The 27,683-nt window shown below is 40.2% G+C and overlaps 1 protein-coding gene across 9 annotated transcripts in view; it reads right to left on the reverse strand.

The window, feature by feature from the left end:
• Positions 1-281: 281 nt before the first annotated feature.
• The window catches only part of LOC120900634 (muscle calcium channel subunit alpha-1-like), a 101,670-nt gene continuing 74,268 nt past the window's right edge, over positions 282-27,683 (reverse strand). For all 9 annotated transcript variants that reach the window (XM_040307905.1, XM_040307914.1, XM_040307911.1 and 6 more), the window contains 9 exons: positions 15,873-15,925; positions 15,662-15,808; positions 15,115-15,589; positions 14,941-15,042; positions 13,799-13,987; positions 13,626-13,728; positions 1,152-1,963; positions 894-963; positions 282-831 (listed from right to left, as the gene is read on the reverse strand). In XM_040307905.1, the coding sequence (XP_040163839.1) occupies positions 560-831; positions 894-963; positions 1,152-1,963; positions 13,626-13,728; positions 13,799-13,987; positions 14,941-15,042; positions 15,115-15,589; positions 15,662-15,808; positions 15,873-15,925 (2,223 nt within the window). In that variant the 3' untranslated portion in view covers positions 282-559. The remainder of the gene's footprint in view (positions 832-893; positions 964-1,151; positions 1,964-13,625; positions 13,729-13,798; positions 13,988-14,940; positions 15,043-15,114; positions 15,590-15,661; positions 15,809-15,872; positions 15,926-27,683) is intronic.

A 27,683-nucleotide genomic window follows, 5' to 3' on the forward strand; every position in this document is an offset into this window, starting at 1 on the left:
ACATGTAAACAACGTTTGAATCCTGGGGACCTTACGTCAAGTGACGAATTGTAAAATGCTATAGATTCCACCACCTGATATTTTTAATCCACCTTGCCCAGCGCTTTAGCACTAATCGGACACAAAATCCAACATGTTATTGAAATTATGTTCCAATTATGTTCGACATGTTCGATTTTTCATGTTCGATGACGTGTTCGATTGGTGCTAGAGCGCAGGGTCGCGCGAGTAACGCGTTCCGGAGGCATTTGTGTAGCTCGGATATTCACATAAGTCGAATGTTAAGTTTTACAGCCAAAATATACTTTATTAAGAATGATTTTTGATTGAATTTAGTTCATTTGTGTAATTAATTACTTATTCAATGCAATTGGTGTAGAAAATTCGGTCATGTATGTCTTTTTAGTGACTTCACACCTTTGAATAAAAAATGCTAATTATTTTCATTTGATAATAGATGGAAAAAATTGTACTGGTTAGACATATGAACTGTAAAAAATAAAAATTAACATAACTCGAACTGGCGTAACTCGGAGAAAGACTGATTCAGTACGAAAGATTATGTTTCATTTTCTGCTGCATTTACAACCCGGCTAGTCTGTTTTGAATATATTTCGCCAAAACAAAGTGGTTTTAGTGCTCTATCACTATCATTGGTTTCAATTTCAATATCACTGGTGAAAGTTTCTTTGAACTGATCGTGATCATGCATCATTCTTAAACCGTACATTAGAGTTTTATTGACATCGCGGAATCCTTTGTTCAGTGTAGCATAAGTTCTTGTCGTCCGAACTGGAGGGCACTGTTCTTGGGTCGAATTAATAGTATTAGCTATTTAAAATTATAAAAAAATCGTATTAGATATTGGTATGCTGAATAATTGTTTTTATTACCTTTATTAAAGTAGGGTTTCCTTATCGTGTATGACGTGGGCCAATTAATTCCAAAGAGCTTGTGATTACGCTAAAGTAAAATGAAAAAAAGGTAAAAATCAATTTTGTAAAGCAATCCGTTCTCCAATGGTGATTCGCAAAACCACTTTAAATGTTTAATAGTAGTAAAAACAAATAAAATTATAATAAAGTGTATAAAGCATGTAGAAATATACTAAAAAATAACAAAAATTACAAGCACCATATAAATACACCTACCCGATGTGTTGGCTCTGGGTTTATAGAAGATGCACTTTCATGAAGTGTGCCGGAAATCTTACGCTTCAGTTTGGGCCCTTTTTTATGCAGTATTCGTAATCCGGCTAGTAAAGTCATGTGTGAAGCCGGTTCAGAATTACGGTCATAGTTTTTTCGTTTTTTAAACCTCCTGAAGTAGTCCTGTATTAAATATGTTGCATAGAATTTACCCACTGTTACCTCATCATCTATGCCAGGCGGGGGTACTACTTGATCCAGCAGTTTATTGCTCGTTCGTTTCCATATTTGTTTAATAATGTGTCTCAGCTCAAGATTGGCTTCATCGATGTTCCCCTCAGTTTTGATTTTTAACGAGGTGCGCACTACCGCAAACAGTGTTGCATTGAATAACACCGTACCATCACTGTTTAGCGGCATATTCATCGAGACAAGACGCTTACAGGCTACTCGGTGTGGGCACAGCTTGCCAAAACCAAGCGGTGGCGAGATTTTACGTAGCAGGGTCACTACGTCCAGATGCTTGATACGACCCTTCGCGTCAGGATCGTACTCGCTCCACAGGCGCACAAACTCATCCAGATGATGGGGTCCAAGAATGGACCAGTCTCGTGTCAAATAGTCAAAGTTATCCATGATAACGGCCACGAACAAATTTATGATGAGAAATGAACAAAGTACATAGAAGGAAATAAAGTAAGGGAAGGCAAAGTTGGATCCACAACCTTCTTTGGATTCCTTATCCTCTGAGTTTTCATCGCAGCGTACCTCTTCACGAGCAGAACAATCAAGCATGATATCTTGCCAAGCCTCTCCTTAGGGGATGAAAATAAAAGAAAATGGATGAATAATTTATCCAGGCTATGTTTGTGTGTAAATTCTAAAATGATAGACTCGATACACGTTTTGTACTCACTAGCGTAATTTTGATCTACACTAGTGCACCATGTAGAAGCTCGCGGAAGCTGTCAAAAATATGTTTGGTCATCGAGCGAATCAAAGTCTATATAATACAGAGTTAGAGTCGTCTAGAACATTTGATCAAAAAGCGTGGGAAAGTTTTGACAGCTGGATGAAAAAGCTTCAATAGTTTCATCTTAGCATACATTGAAGTTTTAGTTGTTGTGCATGCAGTGGTCTGAAAACATTTTCGGCCATTTTTACATCGATTGTTTGTAATATTGTACTTTAAAAAGTTGACGAATATCAAGAATAGATAGAATAATAGTGAAATTATCAATTACAACAAGATCAGTGCCCGAAATTACGACGAAAACTTGTGCAGCTCAAGAGGGTCAAAGCTAAGAGGCCAGATTTCTGATTGTGGCCATTTTTAAGTGATGAATTACTGAAAAAACTACTCCATGCCACGTTCATGAGAAAGAAATGTATTGTTAAACTAAGTTTTGAGCACAAAATGCACAATTAGCCCTGAAAATTGTATGGTTGTTTGGAATCGTTTGTGAACGCTTTTTCATCTAACTGTCAAAAATAAGCTTTCAAAATAGTGGACCACAATCGAGCTATGCATCGACCTCTGTATTATATGGACTTTGGAGTGAATGATGGTTTATGTATGCCATCTGCAATTTGACTATTTTTTTATCGTTGCTGGTGCAGATTGAAATGTATGCATACCATTTGTTTCTAGCTATTATAAATTTTTTTCAGAGCGGCACATAATTATGATGCTGCACGTAGGGTTGATGTTTCGGCCAACCGCCTTCAGATACTGAGGTCAAACTCAAAATTAGTCTATAGAAATAGTCTATAGAGAAAACATTTCAATTATAATGAATACAAAATCAAGGCATCAGTAATCCTTTGCATCATTGCAACTTAGTTCATTGTACTGCTTTGGAAGCATGTGTGAGTTTTACTCTCTTCTCCTTCTTTGGTAAAACAACCGTAGATGGCCAAGACCTGCCAGTACCAATATTGAGGTTGGCTTTTATCCGTAGTAGAATATTCACTACGTATGGAGGTACAGTCCACACGCGGCTTAAACACATAACGGGTTTGCATATACTATTTGACGACTGTACCACGAGAAAGGCATAAACCGGTGGTTTTATATTTCTAAGTTATGTTTTTATGTTTTTTTTAAACATTTTTTTTAATGTATGCAGTTCAGAAAAGTGTCAGTACCAACAACAGTAAGAGTAAATAGCACGATTACTAATTATAATCTGGTTGCAAAACTATGAATGAATGAATTATCCTCAAAAAGACTGACGAAACCCAGCATGGCAGAGAGTTTTGATTTGGTGTACCCTTGCTAGTCAATTGTAGGGGCAATGGGGTAAAATGAGCATGCGGGGAAACCAGGGCAACCTTTATTTTAGTATTATTCTAAAAGAATCAATTACAATACTCAATATGTTGAATTGTTTCATCAAAACCATGTAAGTCGTATAACCCGTTGTTACAGGGTTTTACAGTCCAATTAACAATCGTCAAGATGCTTAAAAGAATGCCTGATTTGAAAAACATACTACTTGTACCACTTTTAAATACGTCATCCCGCATTTTGTACACTTTCCACATGATTTAAATAATTGTCGCCCTCAACTAAATAGCTGTCAGCGACGGCACGGTTTATTTTGATAGACTAAACAAACAAGCAAACAAAAAAACATCCAAAATCTTCTCACCAAACGAAAAAAATATAGCTGATATCGTTTTATTATTTAAATCATGCGGACAGTGTACAAAATGCGGGATGACGTATTTACAAGTGGTAGACAATTATGTTTTTCAAATCAGGCATTCTTTTAAGCATCTTGACGATTGTTTATTGCACTGTATTGGTTGATCCTGTTTTGATTTTATTCATATCCCCAATATGCAGTCCATACGAGGCTTGGAACCATGGCGGGTATATTAATCGGCACGTCTCCGCTTCCAGCATTCGTCAATTTCAACCCGCAATATTCACAATTATGCGTCAGCGTTAAGTAACTCAATTACTACTTTACAATTTATCAACAAGTTCTTCATTAGTTCAATAATCACTGATTACTTATTGATTCTTAATTCACCTTCATAGGCGATTTTCTTGTGAGGATCTAGGCCAGCAGCACAATCTAAGAAAATGTGAAATTTGCAAACCATTTTTCGATAATATTCGACGCCAAATTTGTTCCAGCGTCTAGACAAACCGAGTCGATACAGTAAAATCTTCATTAGGTGAATCTTCTAGGGGCTCTCAGCTTAGAGACATACTCTCAATTTTTTCTCTCTCTTTCTCTTTCCCTCTCTTTATCTCTCTCTTGTTGTCCTGCTCGCGATAGATCACGTCGATGTGACATGGCCCGGTCAACAATTATTCTCCAGGATGCTCCCTGGTTGCAGCCTCCCATCCATGCAGACACCCGATCTCCGACAGGTCTCGCTTTATCTGACCCAGCCATCGAGTTCGCTGTGCTCCCTTGCGTCTTATGCCGAACTGGGGATCGCTGTCGAACACCTTCTTGGTGGGGTATGAGTCCGGCATCCTCATAACATGCCCCAGCCATCATATCCTGCCAGATTTCGCCACCGTCAGGATGCTCGGTTCGCGGTACAGCTCAGCAAGCTCGGGGTTCATCCTTCTCCTCCACGCTTTATGCTCGAGCACACCGCCAAAGATAATCCGGAGGATGCGTCGCTCAAACACGCTCAGAGACTCGTGTTCCTAGACGACCACCGGGCGAATCAATGTTCAAAATATCTCACACTTCGTGCGGGCTCGAAGTTTTTTGGATCTCAGCAGTCGGTGAAGTCCATAGTATGTACGATTCCCCTGTAAAATGCGTCTCCGGATTTCGCTGCTGATGTCGTTGTCCGAAGTAACGACCGTCCCGAGATAACAGAACTCCTCTACTACCTCGAGACTGTCGTTGTCAACTAATACACTGCTTCCCAGATGATCTGAGTCACCGGCAAGCAGGTACTTCGTCTTCGTCGCATTGATTCTCAATCCAACGCTTGCTGCTTCGCGTTTGAGTCGGGTGTACGCCTCACACACCTTCGCTGTTGTCATGCCGATGATGTCGATGTCATCCACGAAGCCAAAAAATTGGAGAGACCGGTAGAGGATCGTGCCACGGAAGTCGTTGTCTAGCCCCGCGCATCGAATGGCACCTTCCAGGGCGATGTTGAAGAGTAGACAGGAGAGTCCGTCACTTTGCCTCAGACCCCTTTGAGATTCGAACGATTCCGACGTCAAGTCTGCAGAACAGGATCTGGGACAGAATCTTGTAGGCGGCATTAAAGACTGTCATGACTCGAAAGTTCGAGCAATCCAGCCTGTCACCCTCTTTGTAGACTGGGTGAATAACACCCAGCTGATGCATTTCGACGGTAAGCCTCTTCGGCACCATCTTTAAGAGGTCGGCCGCCAGCGCATCACTGCCAGCAGACATATTGCTCTTTAGCTGCTTGATAGCGCTGACAATCTTATCCAGAGATGGAGAGGGCATTGCTGTCGCTGGTGTTACTGCTGTGCTGCTGCTGTGGTGGTTGTCTTGTTTTGCCACATGCGTTAACCTCTCCTGACTTTACTACAATCAGGTGTCCTTCAAAGTAGCACTTCCTCCTTTCGTTCACCTCCCTCTCGTCTATCAGGAAATTTCCTTCCACATCCCGGCACATCGTGGTTTTAGGAGCAAACCCGCTCAGTGCCTCATTTAATCTCCTGTAGAATAAGCGGGTGTCCCCCGGCTGTGAAAACAGTTTTAGCAGCTGTTGCGAAATATATCCGTTCTGGCAACCCCGGTCGTACATCAAAGTCGCACACAAAACCGGCATTCATCGATCCCTTCACTCCGAATTGCAAACACACACACGTCTTACAGGGTGTCACACTTTATCTCACGACCGCGGAAACCCTTCCCGAATCTGTCTTAGCCAATGCCAAGTCTGCGTTATGATGCTTCAAAACGTGGATGATATCTGGAAACAAGGATGATACCTGAATTCATCGGATGCAACGCTGAATTTGCGGCACATTTCTCGAACACACTGTTTCACCCTCAGGACATGCGGTCAAGCAAATTGTTTACACGTATTTACACTGCTCATAAATGAGTTGAAGGGACAAGATGTACGATCCTGTGTCCGATCAGAACTGACCTTCTGTCCGTTCTGATAGCTTTATTGATACTCCCATCTTAAGAAAGTTAGCGCACATTTGTCTACCAGATGTTTACGCTCGTAACTTTCTCTTTCGCAACTTGAAGCGCTTTGACAAACGAATGTTTGTCAAGAGAGTCGCCTTCCTGGTGGGCTTTTACAGTTTACAATGTCTAATGTGACAAACGAATGTTTGTCAAGAGAGTCCCCTTCCTGGTGGGCTTTTACAGTTTACAATGTCTAATGTGTTTCTTATGCTAATTGTTCTTCCTTATTTATGACCTACTTTTGAGGTCTTCCTTGTTTATTTCCAACTTGGGTGGTGCGACCACCATGGTAAAACACGGAACCGCGTGTGCAGTAAAGCACGGGACGCATAAGCAGTGTTTTACCCGGCTGTTAGCATTCATGCGTTAAGCGGGTATGCGATAGCATGGATGCGACAGTGTTCTGAGAACGCCTAAATAATCTTTTCGTGCATTAATCAAAAAGAGTATATGAATAGTTGAAACTAATCTCTTAACAATCTTAGAAAAAATTAATACAACAAATATGCATTACTTCATTTGATTTAATAGTATTTCAGATCCGGGAAGGGGTCCCGCGGTCTTGAGAAAAAGTGTGAAACCCTGTGCATACGTTGTTACTGCCGGTCCAAGATCAGTTTGGGAAGGACACAATCTAAACACAGCTGCAACGGTCCTGGGAAGTTGTTAAAGGTAAATTCAGACCTTTTTACTATGAGAGCCGGCAGACTGCCAGCAGATTGTTCGTCCGACTCCTCAAAACGGTGCTGCTTGGCCTGCAAGAGCAGGGTTTGCTGTTTACTCAGTCGTTTGTAGTTCTCCACGTTTTAACGGGTTTCATGCCGTAGCATGCGGGCGCGCGCTGCATTCTTCTCAGATAGTGCTCGTCTGCACTCTTCGTCGATCTATGCCTTTTTTCTCTCTACGTGGTAAACGGCCGATGTTATGTTCCGTAATAGTGCTGATGGCTCGTTCCACCATACGTCAATCGTCTGCGAGGGACATTACGGCGATGTTGTACTCCGAGCACTGTCTCGTACCCCTCCGCCACATCAGCATACTTAAACTGGTCCAGGTTGAGCCTTGAGGTGGGCTGACTCCATAGGTTGTTAACCACGGAGAGTTTCTGGCGTAGCTTTACCATGATCAGGAAATGGTCCGAGTCGACATTTACACATCTATACGTTTTGACGTCGATTACTTACTTACTTACTTATCCGGCACTACAACCGCTTTGCGGTCTTGGCCTGCCTCAGGAGTGTCCGAAACCGCTCACGGTCTCGCGCCTTCGTCTGCCAGTCCGTTATCCCGGCCTTAATGGCGGACGCCTCCACGCCATCTTGCCACTTCAATTTGGGCCTACCACGCCTCCTCTGTCCTTGTGGACGGCCTAAAAAGACTTTACGGGCTGGGTCGTCCGTTTCCATGCGTATAACATGGCCAGCCCACCGGAGCCTGGCGAGCTTTATACGCTGTACGACAGTGAGGTCGCCGTACATCTCGTATAGCTCGTCATTATAGCGGCGTCATTGACGTCGATAATATCTAAAAAGTTCCTTCCGTAAATTAAAACGTGGTCTATTTGAGGCTTTGGATCACTCTTAGTGTTCCTCCAGGTGTAGCTAAGAAGGCGAGCATGCTGGAAGAAGATGCTGCGGATGCTGAAGATGTGGGAGGAGGCAAAGTTTATGAGCTAGAGGCCGTTTTAGTTTGTTAGCTGTTGGACGCTGAAATTTTCGATGGTTGGTTTATATACCTCCTCCTGTCCGACCTGTGGATTAAAGTTTCCGATGACGATCTTCACACCATGACATCGGAGACATAGTCATGTTCAAGAAAAATAATGTAAGTGTTGCATTGAAGTATCCAAGAAACCACGGAAAAAATCTACCACTCTTCAACTAATATATTTGTAAACTTTCATTAAAAAAAATATCTTGGAGAATATGGGCTGCCAAATAGGTACGCGTACACTGCACATATCTTGGTTCACGAATCTTTCCCCTTTCACCAGAAACAAGTGTCAAGAAAAGATTCGTCAATATTTATACGTTCAAAGACCACGAATCTTCGTCCGATACAAGTGTTGTAATGCAACAACATATTTCGTAAACCCGATACAACTCTTAGGCTCTGGAAACCAGCGAACACTAATGTTTAACCTTCATTTCTATATCCACCTACCCGTGTATGTTTTGCTCATAAATTGTATAATAACTTTTTATTGATATCGATCCAAAATTTGCAGAATGCCTAGAAAAATATGTTTTAAACAGTGATCCAAAAATCAGAATGTTCAAAGTTTTATGTAATGTTCTATTTTATGTAATTAAAAAAATATCTATTTCGTATATCTATATTCCGTATATCCGTATATCTTCTATTCCGTATATCCGAATATCTTCGTACTTATATAACTACTCACATGAGTAGGCAATGCATACAAAAACGAGTGCATACACACTTTATCTCAAGACCGCGGAACTCCTTCCCGAATCTGTCTTAGTCAGCTCAGTTCATTGTAATTTTATTTCACATTTTTCATTTGCATTTTGTGAGGGTTTATGCGAGATACAACGTGTTAGTTTTTCAGCGCAGTTTAAGTTGATGCCTAGGCAGTTGTATAGTTTTGTATATGAGGGTGTTTGTAATGGTATCATTTTATATAAATCTAATTTTATCTAATCTACTCTAAATCTAAATCTTAAAACTAATATCTAATTCAAGTCTATTTTTATTGTAGGGAAATTCATGTTAATCAAAGAGGTTTCTAATCATATCAAAATGCGATGCTTGGCTAGTGGTTCGAATATGTATCGTATTGTGATAAGCTATTTCATCTAGGCTTAGCGTATTTCCTTTGTTATATAATTCAATTGATCGAATGCCGTAGGGTTCGTTGAGTACCATCCTTAAAATTTTGTTGAGACTTGCTTGTAGACGCTTACGATGGGAATTTGCGCAGTCATTCCAAATAGTAATTGCGTATGTTATGGCAGGTAATATTATGTTTTTATAGATCGCTAGTTTGTTAATCTGGGAAAGTTTAGATCTTCTATTAATGAGTGGGTATAATTTTTTGGTAAATATTATACATTTAGTTATAAGGTTGTTTATATGATCTCGAAAGAGTAGTTTTTGGTCGAATATTATTCCTAGATATTTAATTGTGTTAGACCATTCGATGGTAGTGTTGCCTATTTTAATATTGTTACCTGTCGGTCTAAGAAGTGTTGTTTTCATTCTATAGGGAAATATTATTGCTTGTGTTTTGTCTTCATTAAGTTTCAGTTTCCACTCCTGGATGTATTTGGTTATAATATTAACACATTTCTGGGCCCTGTTTTTGAGTTCGTTTACAGTTCTTCCCTTAACTGCTATGGCCGTATCGTCGGCGAAGAGAAATAGTTCACAATAATGAGGAAGAGGTGGTATGTCTGATAGGTATATCATGAAGAGTGTGGGGGCCAGAATACTTCCTTGTGAAACTCCAGCCGGAATGATGGTGTTTCCAGAGAACTGTTTACCTAACGAGACTCGAAAGGATCTCTGGCAAAGATAACTCCGAATCACTTTAATGATGAAGGTTGGAATTCCCTTGTTGATCATTTTTGAGAACAGCTCATCATGCCACACGTTGTCAAAAGCTTTTTCAAAGTCTAGCATAATGACAGCTGTGGACCTTGCATGTTGTTTGTTGTGCTCGATAGTGTTGCGCAATCGAACTAGTTGGTGTATAGTCGAGTGACCCGGTCGAAAACCGAACTGTTCGGGAGGAAGGATACGCAGTTCATCAATTATCTCTCTCAATCGCCAATGAATGAGTTTCTCAAAAAGTTTGCCTAAAGCCGCTAGCAAACTGATGGGTCTGTAGCTCGCTGGTTTTGTCGGGTCTTTCCCCGGTTTTAGAATAGGAATGACTTTGGCGTATTTCCAACATTCTGGGAAATAGCCAAGCTCCATGCACCTCGAGAATAAATTTGCCAATAGTTCTAAAGCACGTGTGTTTAGCTTTTTGAGGAGTAGGTTGAAGATGGAATCAAAGCCTGGTGCCTTCATATTTGACAATGTTCTCAGCGTAGCTTTAACCTCGTTAACCGTTATTCTGGTATATGATGGGATATTTATCGTTGGTTCATCAAGACTACGAACAGTAGAAAGAACAGAAACTTCACGGTGACTGTTAATGTTATTTCCAATTTCATGAGCACTAACGAATTGTTTAGCAAGTGTGTCGGTTTTTCCTGTAGCCTCTATCAGCGTTTGACCATTGACGGTAAGCGGTGGAATCGGTTTTGGTTTTTTTGCACAAACTTTGGCTATTTTCCAGAAAGCATTAGAATATGGTTTAAGCTTTTCTAAATGGTTTGCAAAGTTACGGTTGCGAATCTCATCAACTTTGAAGGAAATTAATCTACTTAGAAATGACGCTTGCTGTTTAAAAATGATATTTCCGGTTCGCTGATGTTGCCGTCTCAACATATTTCTCTTACCGATGAGTTGCTTAGTCTCTGTATCGAGTTGGATTATCTTGGATTATCTAAATTTTCCAGTTAGCCCTTCAATTTTAATACCTATTGCCTCGATGACGCTGGTATTGAAATGTGGGAGTAAACTATGTTGAATCGATTTCCTGATTGCAATCGCTACTCCACCTCCTCTTGTTTCCCCCGGCCGATCGAGTCTGTGTATGATAAAGTTTCCGATGAAAAGGTTCAGATCCGGTTTAAGAAACGTTTCCACCAGAAGTGCAATGTCGATGTTCTGTTGGTGAAGAAAGTCATTCAGTGGTATAGCTTTGGCTTTTACCGATTGGGCGTTCCATATTATAATTCTTAGCTTATCCATAGGTGATGATAAGTTCACCTAGAACGGCGATTTGATCGGCCTTTGTTTTGCAGGCACAGAGCTTTGAACTCATTTCTTTAAAAATTTGCAAGAGTGTAGTTGTGTCGTGTAAGTTTTCGTTTACAGTGGGTATCGGTTCAGGAGCCACTTTCTGTGCGTCAATCAAGCTGTTGGAAACTCGTGAGTGCCCAACAATCTGCCAGGTCACAGCGCGAGAGAAGAAATGGATAGATGAAGAAAGAGTGAAAGGGAAGTCAAGCGAGCGAGAGGAAAGATAGGGAAAACGATAAGTTTGGCGATAAAAGGGCAGGATGCGCCTGCCCTCGCCCTTTTAGTTGAAACGGAAACCAGGAACAGTGGACTAATTTTTTGATTACACCACAATAAAATCAGCACAATAGCACAATAAGTGTTATCTAAAAAAATCCACACCGTTTTCAACACAAGCGTTTAGCCAGGTTGTACTGGAAACCCGGCGGCACTTGCATGGCGTGGTTTTTTTGAGGCAATGCGGAACTGGACGGAGCAGAAGACGGCATGCCTGCGGAGGGAAAATGCACTTGTGAGGAGAGATCCGGAGGAGGAACTCTTGGTTTTTCGGCAGCAGTATGGTGTCTGTGGCCGCGTTCATTCGCCAGTTTGCGTATTTGTTGATATTTGGCACGCTGGGGGCATTCCACATCGCGCGCTCGATGATTGGCTCCGCAGTTGGCACATTTTGCAACTGTACTTTGAGGATTGTTTGCGTTACAAGTGTCAGTAAGGTGGGGTTCCGCGCAGATCGCACAACGTGGAAGGATGCGGCAGTTACGGGTGCCATGTCCGAAACCTTGGCATCGCAGACATTGGGTTGGACCTTTGTGGCCGCCTCGGTAGGATTCCCTCTTGATGATTACCGATTGGATCGTTCGTACAGCTTGGAGCTTGTTCATTGAACACGAGCCTCGTTTGAAGTGGGCAAGATAGAGCTGTTGATGGTAATTTTGGTTTGTTTCATCTCTTCTCTTGATGCGATGAACTTCCGTTACCTCTAGCTTATAGCTGATTTTAAGTTCATCTATGATATCATCTATTTCCATTAGTGGGAGACCTCGAATGACAGCTTTGAAGGGTCGATCCTCTTTCAAATCATGCGTGAAGAACTCAGCTTTTTTGCTTTCGAGCATGTTGATTATTGTACGATGATCAGCAAGATTTTTTGCGAAAATCTTGGTTCCTATACCACTGAGTTGAAATTCAGCGTATAGATTTCTAGCTTGCAGCTCCGGGCGTAGGGAGGCAAGAGACAGAGATTTAACCACAATAGGTGGTAATCTTGTATTGGTTTGTGTGGTTTGCTTCGGGGAAGCAGATGTTGAGGCACCATCGTTGACGATGGGTTGAGCGTTTTGGACGCGCTTTTGTCCTTTGCGATGAACTTCGAAGAATTCACCAGTATCCATACTAGTAGTGTTAAGAGCCTCTCTTTCTTCCACACTGTTTACCACATTTATTTTGGAGCGTTTTGAATCTCTCGAACTCTCGCTGTTCGATCGCGATCGGTTTTGCTCATTCTCTTTTCCTCTGTCTCTTCTCTTCATTGCGCCAGGCCAAATGGCACACACACATACTATCTCGAAGTTGCTATTGTAGGTGTTTATCGTACGCGCGCAGCAACCGAAAAACACGTCCGATCTGTTCGACAGCTCGTACGCAACTCCCATCTGTCTTAGTCAATGCCACGACTGTGGTATGATGCTTGAAAACGTTGATGATACCTGAATTCATCGGATGCAATACTGAATCTGCGACACATTTCTCGAACACACTGTTCCGCGCCGAGAACATACGGTCGAATATTTTTTTACACGTATAACCTTTATGTACATCAGTGTACTGGAAACACCAAATTATTCTTTTCATGTTTTTTACCAAAAAACGACAATTGAATAAAATGAGTGAATGCATATTTGTTTCATTAAAATATAAACAAGTGTTAAGAAAGTAGTTTCAACTATTTAAATTCTCTTCTGTATGCGAGCTCACAGACGTTTCGGGTTTTTTTAGAGTTAACGAAATTTGATACAAATGTATGATAGAGAGCAATAATATGTGAATAACTACTCAGAAAATTGTAGTTATTAATATATTGTTAAGAACGGTTATTGTGTATTGACGGGGTTTTATGATTATTCTGAGGTGAACTAGAAGTGAGCTGGATTCTCTTACGTAGTGGACTGCATATTGAAGAATACGACCATAACAGGGTCTACAATGAACAGTGATATTATTAATGATAAGGGAATGCTTCAAAATGAAAAAAGACACGTATAAAACAAACTCGAGTACTTCCTGGAAATAAGTTAATCTATGACTGCGCTTTCTAGTTAGTAAGCTTCCAAAAATCTTTTGCGTGGCCCTGTATACTGACTTGCTAGCTATTTAGAATAAAATTAAAAAAATACTTAAAATTACATTAATTATTTGGAGTCAATAAACTTCAACATACCAGTCGCTGATCTAAACAAAACCAAAATTGCCTGAGGAAAGGTTTGGAAATTGTTATTTCTATGTATTGCGGTATCGTCATCCAACGCAATACGACCAAAAACCTATAATAATGTGAAACAAAAGGCGGACAAATGATATAAGCATGGAAATTCCATCACATTTAATACTTACTTGCATTCCTATGACAGCATAAATAAAGAATAACATTACTATAAGTAATGCTACGTATGGCAGTGCTTGAAAGGATTTTATGAATGTCCAGAGAAGGGTGCGTATTCCTTCACCACGAGCTAACAATTTGATTAGTCGCATTACACGAAATAAGCGGAAAAAATTTATGGATATGATCGTCGAAGCACCCTGTATTGATTACAAAAGATGAGTAGAGATCGGTAAATTGAATAATGCGTGTCGATTTTTTTATTAGTGTTGCATATAGTAAATTCAAGTGGAAATATGCAGTGTATATTTGATATTCTAACAATAATTCAAATGCAATTCATACAATTAATCACAAAATAACTAAATCATTCAATCTTACAATGCTGTTGTCTCTTGAAATCTTCTTTGGCTAAACGACAAACAGGTTGTCTCCGAAAAATGCAATCAATGCAGACCGCGGAGTAACAGTATATGTTTAATTTTGCGGTCTTCAAATAAAATATTTTTAATTTTCTTGTACTATTTAATCTTCAAATGGGTGTTTGTATCTACTACATGAATTATTTCTACATGAAATCTTATTGTGAAGATTGAAATATTTTTCTTTTGAATAAAATCTGAACTCACTGGTTGAACTTTTATTCCCTGCCAATATTTGAATTTGTGCTTTAAAGTTGGTGCGTTTTTCCTCATTAAAAAAAAATAAAATAAAATTTTCTCGACAAGCTATGATTTTTTTGTAATTTAAAAAAAACCTTTTCCTTACAATCACATGATTTTAATTGAAATGTCAGCCAACAATCGAGCATTCAACTGAAAAGCATACCAGCTAAAAAGTGTTCAAATTGTGACTGTAGTTTGAAAGATTCAATGAAAAGGAAATTTATTTTGAATTTGACAGTTGATGTGTCAAATCAGCACAAATTTAATTCGGTACTGCCAAATTTAGAAATCCGTTTTGTTCATAATCCTCGTATGTGAGGCGCTACGGATCTTGGGGACTATGTGTACTTTCAAACGACTTATGGCACCTTAAAACTTTATATGCAACCCTTGCTAAAAATGCTATTATGGGACAATGGAAATACTAATAGTAATGAGATTATCATTTTTAATAATATTGACTTCAATATTCATCGATTTATGCTTACCTTAGTTCCGCTACTAGTCGTTACCTCGGAATAAACAATATCGATAAAGCTTCCTAATACGATAATAAAATCGAAAACGTTCCAAGCATCTCCAAAATAGTTCTGGAAAACAATACAAAAGTATACAGCATAATCAATGATGATGACAGCTGCTCGTCAAATATGAAAACATACCTGAAACCTGAAGGCTGCTAGTTTGAATACAAACTCCAGTGCAAATACTGCAGTGAACAGTAGATTTAAAAAATCTAGCCATTCTGTGTAGGGTTGTGGTTGACGATAGAATTTCATAGACAGTGTAATCGTGTTCATCATAATCAGAATAAATATGGTGTACTCGAATAGCTGTGACGTAACGAACCACCATACTTTATACTGTATCCGATCATCGTTTGGGATGTATCGTCGGACTGGTTTAGCTTTAAGTGCAAATTCGATGCAATTACGCTGATTTTTATCGAGATCACAGTTTTTATACTCTTGTTCGCCTTCATTTTGAAATGTCACTATCACAAAGCCAACAAAGATGTTTACCATAAAAAAGGCAATAACAATTATGTATATAATGTAGTACGTCGCAACCAACGGCCGATAATTGTATATTGGTCCAAAGTTTTCCGTATGTGAGTCGATCGATACATAGAGCAAGCTATAGAATGAAATCGTGTCATAAAGTTGAATAGTACCATACTGAGAAAATATATATTGGTTAGATACATACGATGGCCAGCCTTCAAAGGTAGAAACAGTAAATAGGGTAAGCATAGCTTTTTGTACATCATCGAAATGAAACCTATTGTTAGACCATTCCCTTTCCTTCGACACAGGTTTATCTACGTTACCATCTTCAAAAACTAAGTAAGTGCCGCTGTGAAAATAGTTTGTTAAATAATTATTGATGATACACAGGTCAAATTGATTAATATACTTACTGACATTCCGCTTCTTCGTATTTCGAACGATCTGAGCAGGAAAAGAATTTACCCTAAAAATATAAAAGGAATAAAGGAGGCAAGTTCAAGGAATCGAGGAAGCAAACATATTTTTATGTACTCCATATTCAATTATTTATATCTATCTCTATCTCTTTCTCTATCTTCATCTGTATGTATCGCAAGTGCCACAAATCCACTAAACAACCACTAAACGGGTTCTAAATGGCTCAAGCTCTCAACTTAAACGGAATCAAAAAAGACTTCGTCCAGCAAACGGCAAATTACTAATGCATTCGAAAAATATCAATAAAGCTGGTGGCACCATGGTAGGATACCCAGCCAGTCGAGCTTTCCTCGCTTTAAGAGGTTTATCCTTCCTTCTGTACTGTTGTATGGTTTCGCATTGAAGTTTTGCATCAGAACTATAGCAGTGATACGATTGTTTAAGTACTAAACTCATATGTAAACCACCAGCACTAAAGCAAGTGAGGATTGAGTCGTTTGTGTTGATACCCACGTGTTTGACCACACGACTATTCATATCGATTTTTGCTCGGAATGTTTGAAGGATATATAGGCAATGAATAGATGAAGTTAGGCGAAACACATTGCAGGAAATGGACATCTATGTGATGAAATCCATAACGTTAAGAATTAGACTATAAGTAAGTTAGGTAATTTTTTTTTTTTTAATGTGAAGTAGGTTTTTGACGAAAAAAGTTTTCCTACTCAAGTTAAAAACCCCATGATGGATAAATATTATGTTACAGTCAGCTAAGCCAAACGCAGTTTCAGTTAGCGAGGAAAAATGAAATTATTGAACCCACTAATTACTGAATTTGAATCGTCATTGTAAAACACAGATAATTATCTCAGAAATACATTACTACTACTACTACTACTACAACTACTACTACTACTACTACATCTATGTGATGATGAGTTGAAAAACGCCATCTATTGAGCAAACCACTGAAGATACGGAGCTTTCGTTTTTATATTTATGGCATTATGGCTTATACAAAAACTGGATAATTCGATTGTTTCGGATGAAGCAGAAATATCGCGCGAGACAAGTAGCTCTGTTTGCAATATGAAGTAAAAACTAAGTGCTTCGACGATCCTTCTGTGAATGTGTGTCATCTTTCAGCGAGCTCAAGAACTTGGAGTTGCTCTCACGCATACAATGGGACCCCAAAATTTGGTCGATTAAACCACGGGGAATGTGGAAGCTTGAGGAAGCAAGGAGAAACACGCTGCGGTGAGAGCTCGCATTCTTTTTTACATGCTTGCTTCACTAACATCAATATAAATACCGTGCTTTGACGATCCGTCTATGAACGCTGTAACGTGCGCTAACACTACAGCATCGAACCATCGCCTCGTGTGTGTTCCCTCCTCCGTGTGAGTGCCGGTGTGCTTTTTTTATGCTTATTAAGTGCGTGCATCGAGAGGTAAGAATACAAGTATTAACATGTATGATTTGCTGAACGGAGGCAACGGAGATTGTCGGTAAGTTTCCCGCAGCCTGGCTCGCCCCGATACTTTGCAGTATGACGTCATTCGTGAGAATGAAAGATCTAAATGTTGTTAAAGTGTACTTTATGTTTCAATAAAGTATATAATGTAACCAAGAATGACCGTATTTGTATTTGCTTCAAGAATAAGTGCTTATTTGAGATCGTGTTAATGCATGATTGAAAACTAAAAACGAAATAAACAACTATCTTTAGATGTGTTCGTAGCATGACTGGAAAGAACACAAACACATTGAGAACTGCAGAGCGCACCGTGCGTTACGGGTGGGGAGGGCTCGCGCGAGGGTGTAACTCATTCGTCGAAGAGACACTGTATTTCGACAGCGTCACTCAAATCACTCAAAAAATACACTCATTTTGCCGGACGGGGAAGCTTGAGGAAGCAAGGAGAAACGCGCTGCGATGAGAATTCGCATTCTGTTTTACACGCGCGCTTCACTAACACCAATACAAATACCGTGCTTTGACGAGCCGTCTGTGAATGTGTGTGTGTCTTTTTTCAGTGAGCTCAACTTGGAGCTGCTCGTCACATCGTGTTGTCTCGCTTACACTACAGCATCGAACCATCGCTCCGTATGTCCCCCCTCCTACGCGTACAAAACCACCAGTACAGCGCGACGCTTTGCCGGAGATGGTTGTGCGCGTTTCGTTCTAAGTCCCGTGCGCAGTGTTTGTGCGTTGATGCGCATTTCGTTGAAAGTCTCGTGCGCCCCGGCCGGCAAAATGAGTGTATTTTTTGAGTGATTTGAGTGACGCTGTCGAAATACAGTGCCCCTTCGACGAATGAGTTACACCCTCGACCGAGCCCTCCCCCTCCCCACCCGTAACGCACGGTGCGCTCTGCAGTTCTCAATGTGTTTGTGTTCTTTCGAGCCATGCTACCAACACATGTAAAGATAGTTGTTTCTTTCGTTTTTCGTTTTCTTTCATGCACTTATTCTAAAACTAAACACAAACATTGTCATTTTTTATTACATTAAACACTTTATTGAAACATAAAGTACACACTAAAGTACACATTTAGAATCCTTCATACTCACGAATGACGTCATACCGGGTCGAGCCAGGCTGCGGGAAACTTGTCGAAAATCTGCGTTGACTCTGTTCAGCAAATTCTTACCTGTCGATCCACGCACTGCATGTGCGTCTGTGCACACTGTTTATTCACTGCACACTTCACCAAACCACACCGGCGCACGAGACTTTGAACTAAATGCGCACCAACGCACAAACACTGCGCGCGGGACTTAGAACGAAACGCGCACAACCATCTCCGGCAAAGCGTCACGCTATACTGGTGGTTTTGTACGCGTTGGAGGGGGGGACATACGGAGCGATGGTTCGATGCTGTAGTGTAAGCGAGACAACACGATGTGACGAGCAGCTCCAAGTTGAGCTCGCTGAAAGAAGACACACCTCATCGCAGCGTGTTTCTCCTTGCTTCCTCAAGCTTCCTCATACCCCTCGGCCTGAATCACTCAAAATTTGGGGTCTCATTGTTTGCGTGGTACCCTGCCGACAATGACACTCAAATTCTCTCATTTTGAGCTTTCGGGTAACCAGCTGTGAAGGGATGCAGAGGAAGATGCTTGCTACAACATTTCCCACACCCGGACGCTTTTTCGTAGATGAAGGATATTTGTTTCTTTATTTGGTTGTTTATTATTTTCAATCGTCTGCTCAAAATAGGCTAAATAATTTGTTCTTAAAACCTAAATCTATATTATCTTAACCTATCCTAGCCTGATGCAAAGACCACACAATTAAACGGCTACGAGAAAAACACTGAAATGACAATTATGCAACAAGTATAACGAACACAATGACAACTATTGATTTGGGGTGCGAAGACATCTACAGAACTGAACAGAGGTAATATTGAAATCGAACAGGTGAGAATTTTGATTGAAATTACTGATCGCTCTTAAAAGTAGACCATTCTGTCCAAAACAAGTGCGGCGAATCGGGACATACAGCGGAGGACGTATAAGCAGCCGACGTGATGGAACATAAAAATTGAGACATTTCAGCAAATAAGGAGAATTGATCATATTGTACAGAATATTAGCGATGAGCATACGCGAAGCATACGCGTATTAAGGCCGGGCTACATTGGTCGTACTCGCAAGTGTAATTTTTATTTTCACTAGCGCATCTGGCGACGACCAGCGCAAGCTAGATGTCGGTATAATTTATGTGTCAAAATTATTCATACTTGGTGTCTCACAAAGTTTCGAGCAGGCTACTTGTATGCCGTATGAAATGTTTATAAACGTCCATAAATTGCAACTAAATAGGCCGTTAATTGTTGTTGGTGGATAAATCGTCATTCATACAAAGCGCTAGGCAACATTTTTCCCCATCTTCCAACATCTTTCCATCATTGGGTAAAATTATAGCCTCCTGGACCCAAAACACTTTTTGACAGATAAATTATACCAGCCTCTAGCTTCGACCCGCCGCCGCTAGATGGCGTACGCGTTCACAAAAATTACACTAAGGAGTACGATCAATGTAGCCCGGCCTTTACAGTAGAACGAGATCATCGCTGCATAAGAGAATTTTTTTCGATGTACCGAACAATTATCTACGACAAAATCGTGTGCTCTACCGCTCCTTCATTCGCCGTACTGAAAGGCAGCAGTTTTCTAAGCCGACACGGTTCTGAAGCTTCTGGAACAAACGGTGCAATATAAGTAGTAACCCTCCGTCAATGAGCTACAATGACGAAATTAGTATCGATACATCAGATATTTGCAACACTTTCACCAATCGTTTCGATAATGCATTCACCCTTCCTGTTCACAACCCTAACACACTAGCAGAGGCCACTCGCTATACTTCATCGGATGCTATCGACTTTATTATACCTACGATTGACAAAGCATTATTTGCGCGCACACTCAGCGATATAAAACCATCAACATCATATGGTCCTGACAATATTCCTACATTTTGAAGCACTGCCGTCAATCACTCGCACCCATTCTTGCCAAAATATTTAACGATTCCCTTATGCGTGGCACGTATCGTGCGTCCTGGAAACACGCGCGAATGGTTCCTATCCATATGTAAGAAGGGCAGTCGACTTGTATGCTCATACTCATGCTTGCAATTATGCGCATCATACTATGCGCTTGTGCAAAGGTGTTTGAGCTCATTCTAAACAATCCGTTACTCACATCAGTTCAAAATTACATGAGCCCCAGTCAGCATGGATTTCTCCCAAGGAGATCTTCCATCACAAATCTTGCTGAATTTGTAGTTTTCTACTTCGACAACATGGATCGCGGTACTCAAGTTGAAGCAGCATATATCGACTTCATGGCTGCGTTCGATAGTATCTCGCATGATATTCGGCTCTCGAAGCTAAAAAAACTCGGTTTACTCGACTGGCACATCACCTGGATGCGTACATAATTAACTGGTCGTTCGTACTTTAGAAGCATAGGATCTCATCGTTCTCACTCCTTCACCAGCTCCTACGGTGTACCTCAAGGGAGTAACTTGGGACCGCTACTCTTCCTCATCTATGTAAATGATCTATCTTTTGTTTTACCGCCAGGGCAATACCTAATGTACGCCGACGACGTAAAAATATTCGCTCCAGTTAGAAACGACAGTGACTGTGCACAATGGGCATTTGCCGGGATGAAATTCAAAAAATCAACTTTGTAATAGCGCAATTCCAAATAATAGGTTTTAATACTAAGGGTTAAACTTAGAAAAATACCAAATATGAGCTCTTTATCTTTTCTGGTTCTCTAGAAAAGACCTCTCAAATTCAAGAATTGTTAAAAAAACGCAGAAAAATTTTCACTTTTTTGGAAAACTTTGAACCCTTGTAACTTTTTCAAATATGAACCGATTTTGATAAATTTAGTTATTTTAAAAAGGATATTTAGTCAGCTTTATAAATATATTAAAGATTTTAAGTTAAATTATTTTTTTGCAAAAATATACGATAATAACTGAAACAACTTCCCGAAAATTTTCATCATTTTAATTTTTGACTTGATGCCATTATGGAAGTGGCGTAGAGTGGCCTTGTCTCATATATGTCAAATAATATTGTAATATATATACTATCAATCTGTGAAGAAATATTCTGCGAAAGTTTGTGAACGCGAATTTTATTGAAGTTTTTTCATATCAACTTTTTCTAAAAACAGACACATGCGTTACTAGGCGGCTCCATAGGTGCCTAGTGTAGCGTATTTAGTGTATTCTACAAAAATATATTCTACCTGCCCATGATTACCTTTATTTTCCATTACGAAGCTGTGTATCTAAGTTCCATCTCATGTGCTTATCTAATATGTAAATTTCTATTCTAACCTAACTTTATTATTAAATTTATTATTCAGAAAGAACGGCTTCAGCCGTATTGCTGACTTTATTATTAAATATAATGAAGCAAATCAGAACCAAACACCTTATGGTACTGCTCCAGATTATAGACGGATGTAAGGAAAATAATTCTAAAATTATACGCATAACAGCAAAATGTTATGAATACACCAGCATCTATTGCCTTTTGGGAGAAGAAACTCCCAAAAGTCATGACAAACTAAGTATAAGGATAGAGGGGAATATTCTACAAAGAATATTTTGCAAGAAAGAAAATGCATCCAGAAGGACATTTTGTATAATGAGCTGTATTACTCTGATTCGTTAACCAGTTCAATATCAGTAGCTACACACACTAAAACAAAGACAGGGTTTAACTTTACAAATTAAGTAAATACTTTGTTTGTAGCTATAGTTGAATTATGATTTTTCAGATAGTTGTAAAACCAAGAACATCAGATTTTTATTTTTATTATCCCTTCTGAAGGCAGATCAGGACTTTGAAAAGTATTGGATGAATATTGTGTGATATCAATGCCCAGGAAAATGTGTTATTCCTATTTTTTTAAACAACAGATTTAAAATTTTAATCTTCAAAGACAAAAAATGTGCAGCTTTTCATTACGAATTTGGGAACTACTTATTTTGAATTTACCTGCTCTATCTAATTATTTAAATGCCTTTATTCATGTCTTTAGAAATGTGAACTAGACTTTAGGAGCTTGTAATAGCATTAACCTAGGTTGTGTATGTACATTTTAAATATTTGTACTACCTGTGAGTAAAAGTGATGAGAATTAGCTACAATTGTCCTGTACAAAGCAGAAAATATTATCGTATACAAAATTATTATGCTTTGTTAATATATTATGGAACATCACAGTATATTTTAAAATGGTTTATACTATTAGAAACAACAAATACAAGAAAAAAAACACACAAATTTAAAAAAAAACAAAGCAAAGATCCCTTAAAACACTATTTTATGTAGCGCCAGCTGGTGGTATGGATGCAAACTACATATAAAATGTTATTTACTATCATAACACTTTACTACAAACGATAAAAACTAACAATTTCTGCAAAAATAATTTTATCCCGAAATTTGTTCTAAACTGCCCATTGTGCTGTGTACGCCTTCAAATGATCCTTGAGAATCTCGACAGCTTGTGCAGTAAAAACGCCCTCCAGGTGTGTGCCGATAAATGCCAGTGTATATCATTCAGCAGATTCCGTAACCCTATCCCGTTTACATACACTATGCTCAACACGGCTTTAGTTCGTACGACATGCATCTGTGACTTGGGGGTGTTACTCGATCAGAAGATGTCATTTCGCCCTCACATTGACAGCATTGTTGCTAAGGGAAATCAGTCGATCAGTCAAGTCGATGTTCTGATCCATCGTTATATCGTGCCTGGAGTACTGCTGCCCGATCTGGTGCCCGCTTGGCGTTGGTGACATCAATCGCCTCGAAGCCATTCAACGGAGAATCACCAGGTATGCCGTTCGACTCCTTGCATGGCAATACCACCAATCTGCTCTCGACGTAAAAACCCAATGCCCAATGTCTTTTCATATTACGGCTCCATAACGGTCTCGTAGTACAGTCGTCAACTCGTACGACTTTAACAACATGCCCGTCATGGGTTCAATCCTCAAATAGACCGTGCCGCCATACGTAGGATTGACTATCTTGCTATGGGGGGAAATCAATTAGTCACTGAAAGCCAAGAGCCCACAAGTGGTACAGGCTGGCCTTGACCGACAACGGTTGTTGAGCCAAAGAAGAAGAACAAGTTACGCCGATTTCCATAGCATACGTAAACATCCACTGCTGAGAGACTTGTTAAAGAAACGGGACAAGATTAAAGCTAAAAAAAGAGCTACAATATTCCAATACAGAAGATGGGATGCCATCTGGGCCAGAAGAAAAGGATAGTTTTAATTTGGACAATACTACACGAACAGACGATTCGTCAAAGCAGACGGAATCACAATTTACCACATCACAAGGAGACCACTCTGTAAGGGCAATACTGCACGCTGGATCGATAAACACACAAGAGAAATATGTAGCAAATTATGCACAAATATCTTGGGGAGCTGAAGCATTGTCATTGCCTAATGACACGAATGGTGGAATGCTTTGATGATCACGTTTAGATCTCATAAAGCGCCAGAAAGAGGTAAGATCAGAATAAAAACGAATTTGTAAACGAGCTACATAAGACTTATAGAATGCAGAGCCGATGACATACGATTCTATCTTCACCATTAACACGAGAGGGATAGATCTATAGCTCGAGCTTATACCCCGAACGTGCCCGAAAGGTATGCATGCTTCACTCATCAGGATCTAAAGGCAAGGACAAGGCAAAAGAGACAAAGAAAAATTTCCTCACGGCTACACATGTCCTTTTGATGCGTTGTCTATGCGTCTCGCTCGGTATCACAGCGGCATCCCAACCAGCAAAACCGAAGCTATTGGAAAACTTTCCTGTGTGCCAAAGCGAGAGAGCATGTCTTCTTTCTCTAGATTTTGGACGGCACAACGCCGATCGTGTGGCCTATGAACGAAAAACGGGAGAAGGGGAAACTGATATCCTTCAAGTGACATACACGCATGCATCTGCATGCGTATTCCGCTGAACCGAGACTACACATCTCTCTCGATCTCCCATGATTTTTCTGCTATCGCGCTCATCCGGGTGTTAGGCATCCTCAGTCTGTCCAGAACTTTCACTGTGGAAGGATGTGTTGGAGTGATGTGTGATTTCTTGTGCCCGTACTTTGCTCGTTTACGTTTTGTGCCGTGTTCCTTCTTCTTCAATTATGGAATGATTTATCCTTGTAAATTTCTAAGGTAAGTTTCTTATCCTCGTGTGTGCTTCAATGGATACATTCAACTAACACTTGTCGTCTAAAAAGTTACAGTGCACGCGCATGTTAATCGACGGTTGCCGATACCCAGCCAACAATTTCCGAAGGCGCCCCGTGTAAAAAAAATTTACTTTAAGCTTTCCTTAAGTTTTTACACTAGCAGCAGCTAAAGTAAAAACTTTCAGCACGGCACAAACCGACGCACATATTCAAATGCTTGGATTGCTGGTCCTGCTTACGCATACATTTGTATTTATCCCTCCCCTTATATTTTCGGATTGCTGGTTGTAGTAGTGACGCTTTTTCTTTTTGCTTTATGCACACTTTCGCATGCTGTTTATTGGTGTTACTCTTTCCACATACGTTTTGGAACACTCACACTCTGTATACGGCAGGATGCTTCACCCCTTCCAAATGCTGCGGTTGCTTTCTGTTACCCTTCCTCTCGTTCTTCCTTCTTCTCCTCTGCGCTAGGATATCCTCGACTGGTGCTGCGCGTGTTCAGCCGGCGCCTGTCTGAAAATGACGTCACGGACTGGTGCTGCGCATGTTTAGCCGTATCCTATGCATCCTTGAAGTGCGCTCTTCTACGAAAGAGCTGTGATGTTATCTGTTGATGAAAATTAACCAATAATTAAACCATGTGTTTAAAAAAAAAACAACTAAACAACATTTTGCACATAGGATGATAGAAACGCTTACCTTGATATTTTAAAACCGGACACCGTCCTTCCGTCGGCAACCGTCGATTAAAATGCGCGTGCACCTGTAACTTTTTAGACGACGAGTGTTAGTTGAATGTACCCATTGAAGCACACACGAGGATAAGAAACTTACCTTAGAAATTTACAAGGATAAATCATTCCATAATTGAAGAAGAAGGAACACGGCACAAAACGTAAACGAGCAAAGTACGGGGCACAAGAAATCACACATCACTCCAACACACCCTTCCACAGTGAAAGTTCTGGACAGACTGAGGATGCCTAACACCCGGATGAGCGCGATAGCAGAAAAATCATGGGAGATCGAGAGAGATGGGTAGTCTCGGTTTAGCGTAATACGCATGCAGATGCATGCGTGTGTGTCACTCGAAGGATATCGGTTTCCCCTTCTCCCGTTTTTCGTTCATACACCACACGATCGGCGTTGTGCCGTCCAAAATCTAGAGAAAGAAGACATGCTCTCTCGCTTTGGCACTCATGAAAGTTTTCCAATAGCTTCGGTTTTGCTGGTTGGGTACGTACACATATTTATCGAACACAACTGTTCGGTTCGGCTCGGTAAACTTCACGAGGACGCCATTTTCCGCAGACTTTTTCATGATTTTGTATGACTTCGGCTGTTTTGGACCTCCCGTGTAGGCGCAGACATACCGAGCACGATTATAAATACGATAAGCTATCGAAGCGTACTTATATACACGACGTTGAAACGGGTTACGATTAAACCGGTACGAACGAGTGGCTCTATCTTTGACGCGTTTCAAAGATCTTAGCGTCCTGTTTGAACAAGGGGGATCAGGGGATGGTGTGAGGAAAGGACAGGAGAGGAGCTAACACTGAAGATGAAGGGGAATGACCGTATTAACAAATTGTAGCATATCTGCTAAACAAAACTTATTGTAAACCACACTATCAGCTATAGACACATTGTAACACACTTCGGAAAGCCAAATCACACTATTGCAACACATTCATTATATTACATCAGCAAATCAATCCACACCATAGCAACATACCCAGACCATACCGTCCATAGAAAAACGATTGAGACACATTTATCAAAAACAATCGAAACGCGCAACATAAGCAATTCAAGCGTTTCTCCAGCAAAGTGGACAAACAGAGAACGCATAGCAACTTATTGCTAAAAGCGCAGTGTAGGCAAAGATCGACGAACGCACCCGTTCTTTAGCTAGAACAGTTTATACTTTCCAGAACCTTCGTAAAAACACTAAAAACGCAGCATAGGCACATAATGACAGACACCTCACTCCAATACAATGTATAAATTGCACCTCATATCAATAACCTTTAATTAGGACAAAAACACATTCCAAAACCAAATGTACGAAACTTATTGAGTATAAATAAAACCAATTCCGACCGTGGCAAGCCAGATTCGTTCGGACTGCCAAGATAGGACGTTACGCTTCCTAATACTTCGCCTTCCAACTTATTTCAAGAGTTTAGTTATGTCCCCCTACCCAAGGTAAGGCTTCTAAACTCCAACGTTTCCAGTAAGGGAAACCTCCTAAAGGTTTCTATGATCGCCTGCACGATCAAGTGCTGAAAAGTCGGTTCGATCGATGTATTATTCCACCTCGGCTTATGTCAGTAAAAACTGACCTACCGCGACGTTGTTAGATGTACAGTATGTACCGTATGTCCGCTCATCATATTACATGCCGACCGTAACTAACTTTCAAACGTACTACAAAATGATTCAATGCAATGGTCTGTTGATAAGTCCGTATTTTCAAAAAATCCAATTTTGCAAGGATAGTAATCTGTTCAACTTATCATAATCCATTTCCTTAAAATTCAGGGTTTTTTCGAGTGACTGAGTGAGGCGACTATTGGGTCTTGTTAGAGCAATTGGCCAATTTAATGTTATTTCGATCGGTGGATGACGGACTTTAACATTGGTCAAGGGTAAAATATACGGAATAATATAAGTACATATTGCTGCCGCGTGTTCATTCAAACCAAAGTGGGTAGAAAGGAGGTGTCGTCATGTAGAACAATTGGGCATTGAGGGTTTAGAACAAATAACAAAACCAGGATCGACGGCAGTTGTCAAATGCGACGAATGGTGCTGGTATTTGGATATGATAAATGAATTGTTTTCGTTTCATAAACATTTGTTTAGCACTGAAAATTTGTATTTTGCATCCACACTCCATAAATCGGCATTTTACACGTTATAGTGCAGCTGCTGCCTGTAAACAAATATCGACGGCTGTTGTCAAACTGAATCTCAAAATGGCAACATGCCAAACGCTAAGAAGACACCTCCTCTATATTCCACCTTG

This window comes from Anopheles arabiensis, chromosome 3 (assembly GCF_016920715.1).
Source record: "Anopheles arabiensis isolate DONGOLA chromosome 3, AaraD3, whole genome shotgun sequence".
Lineage (NCBI taxonomy): Eukaryota > Metazoa > Arthropoda > Insecta > Diptera > Culicidae > Anopheles > Anopheles arabiensis.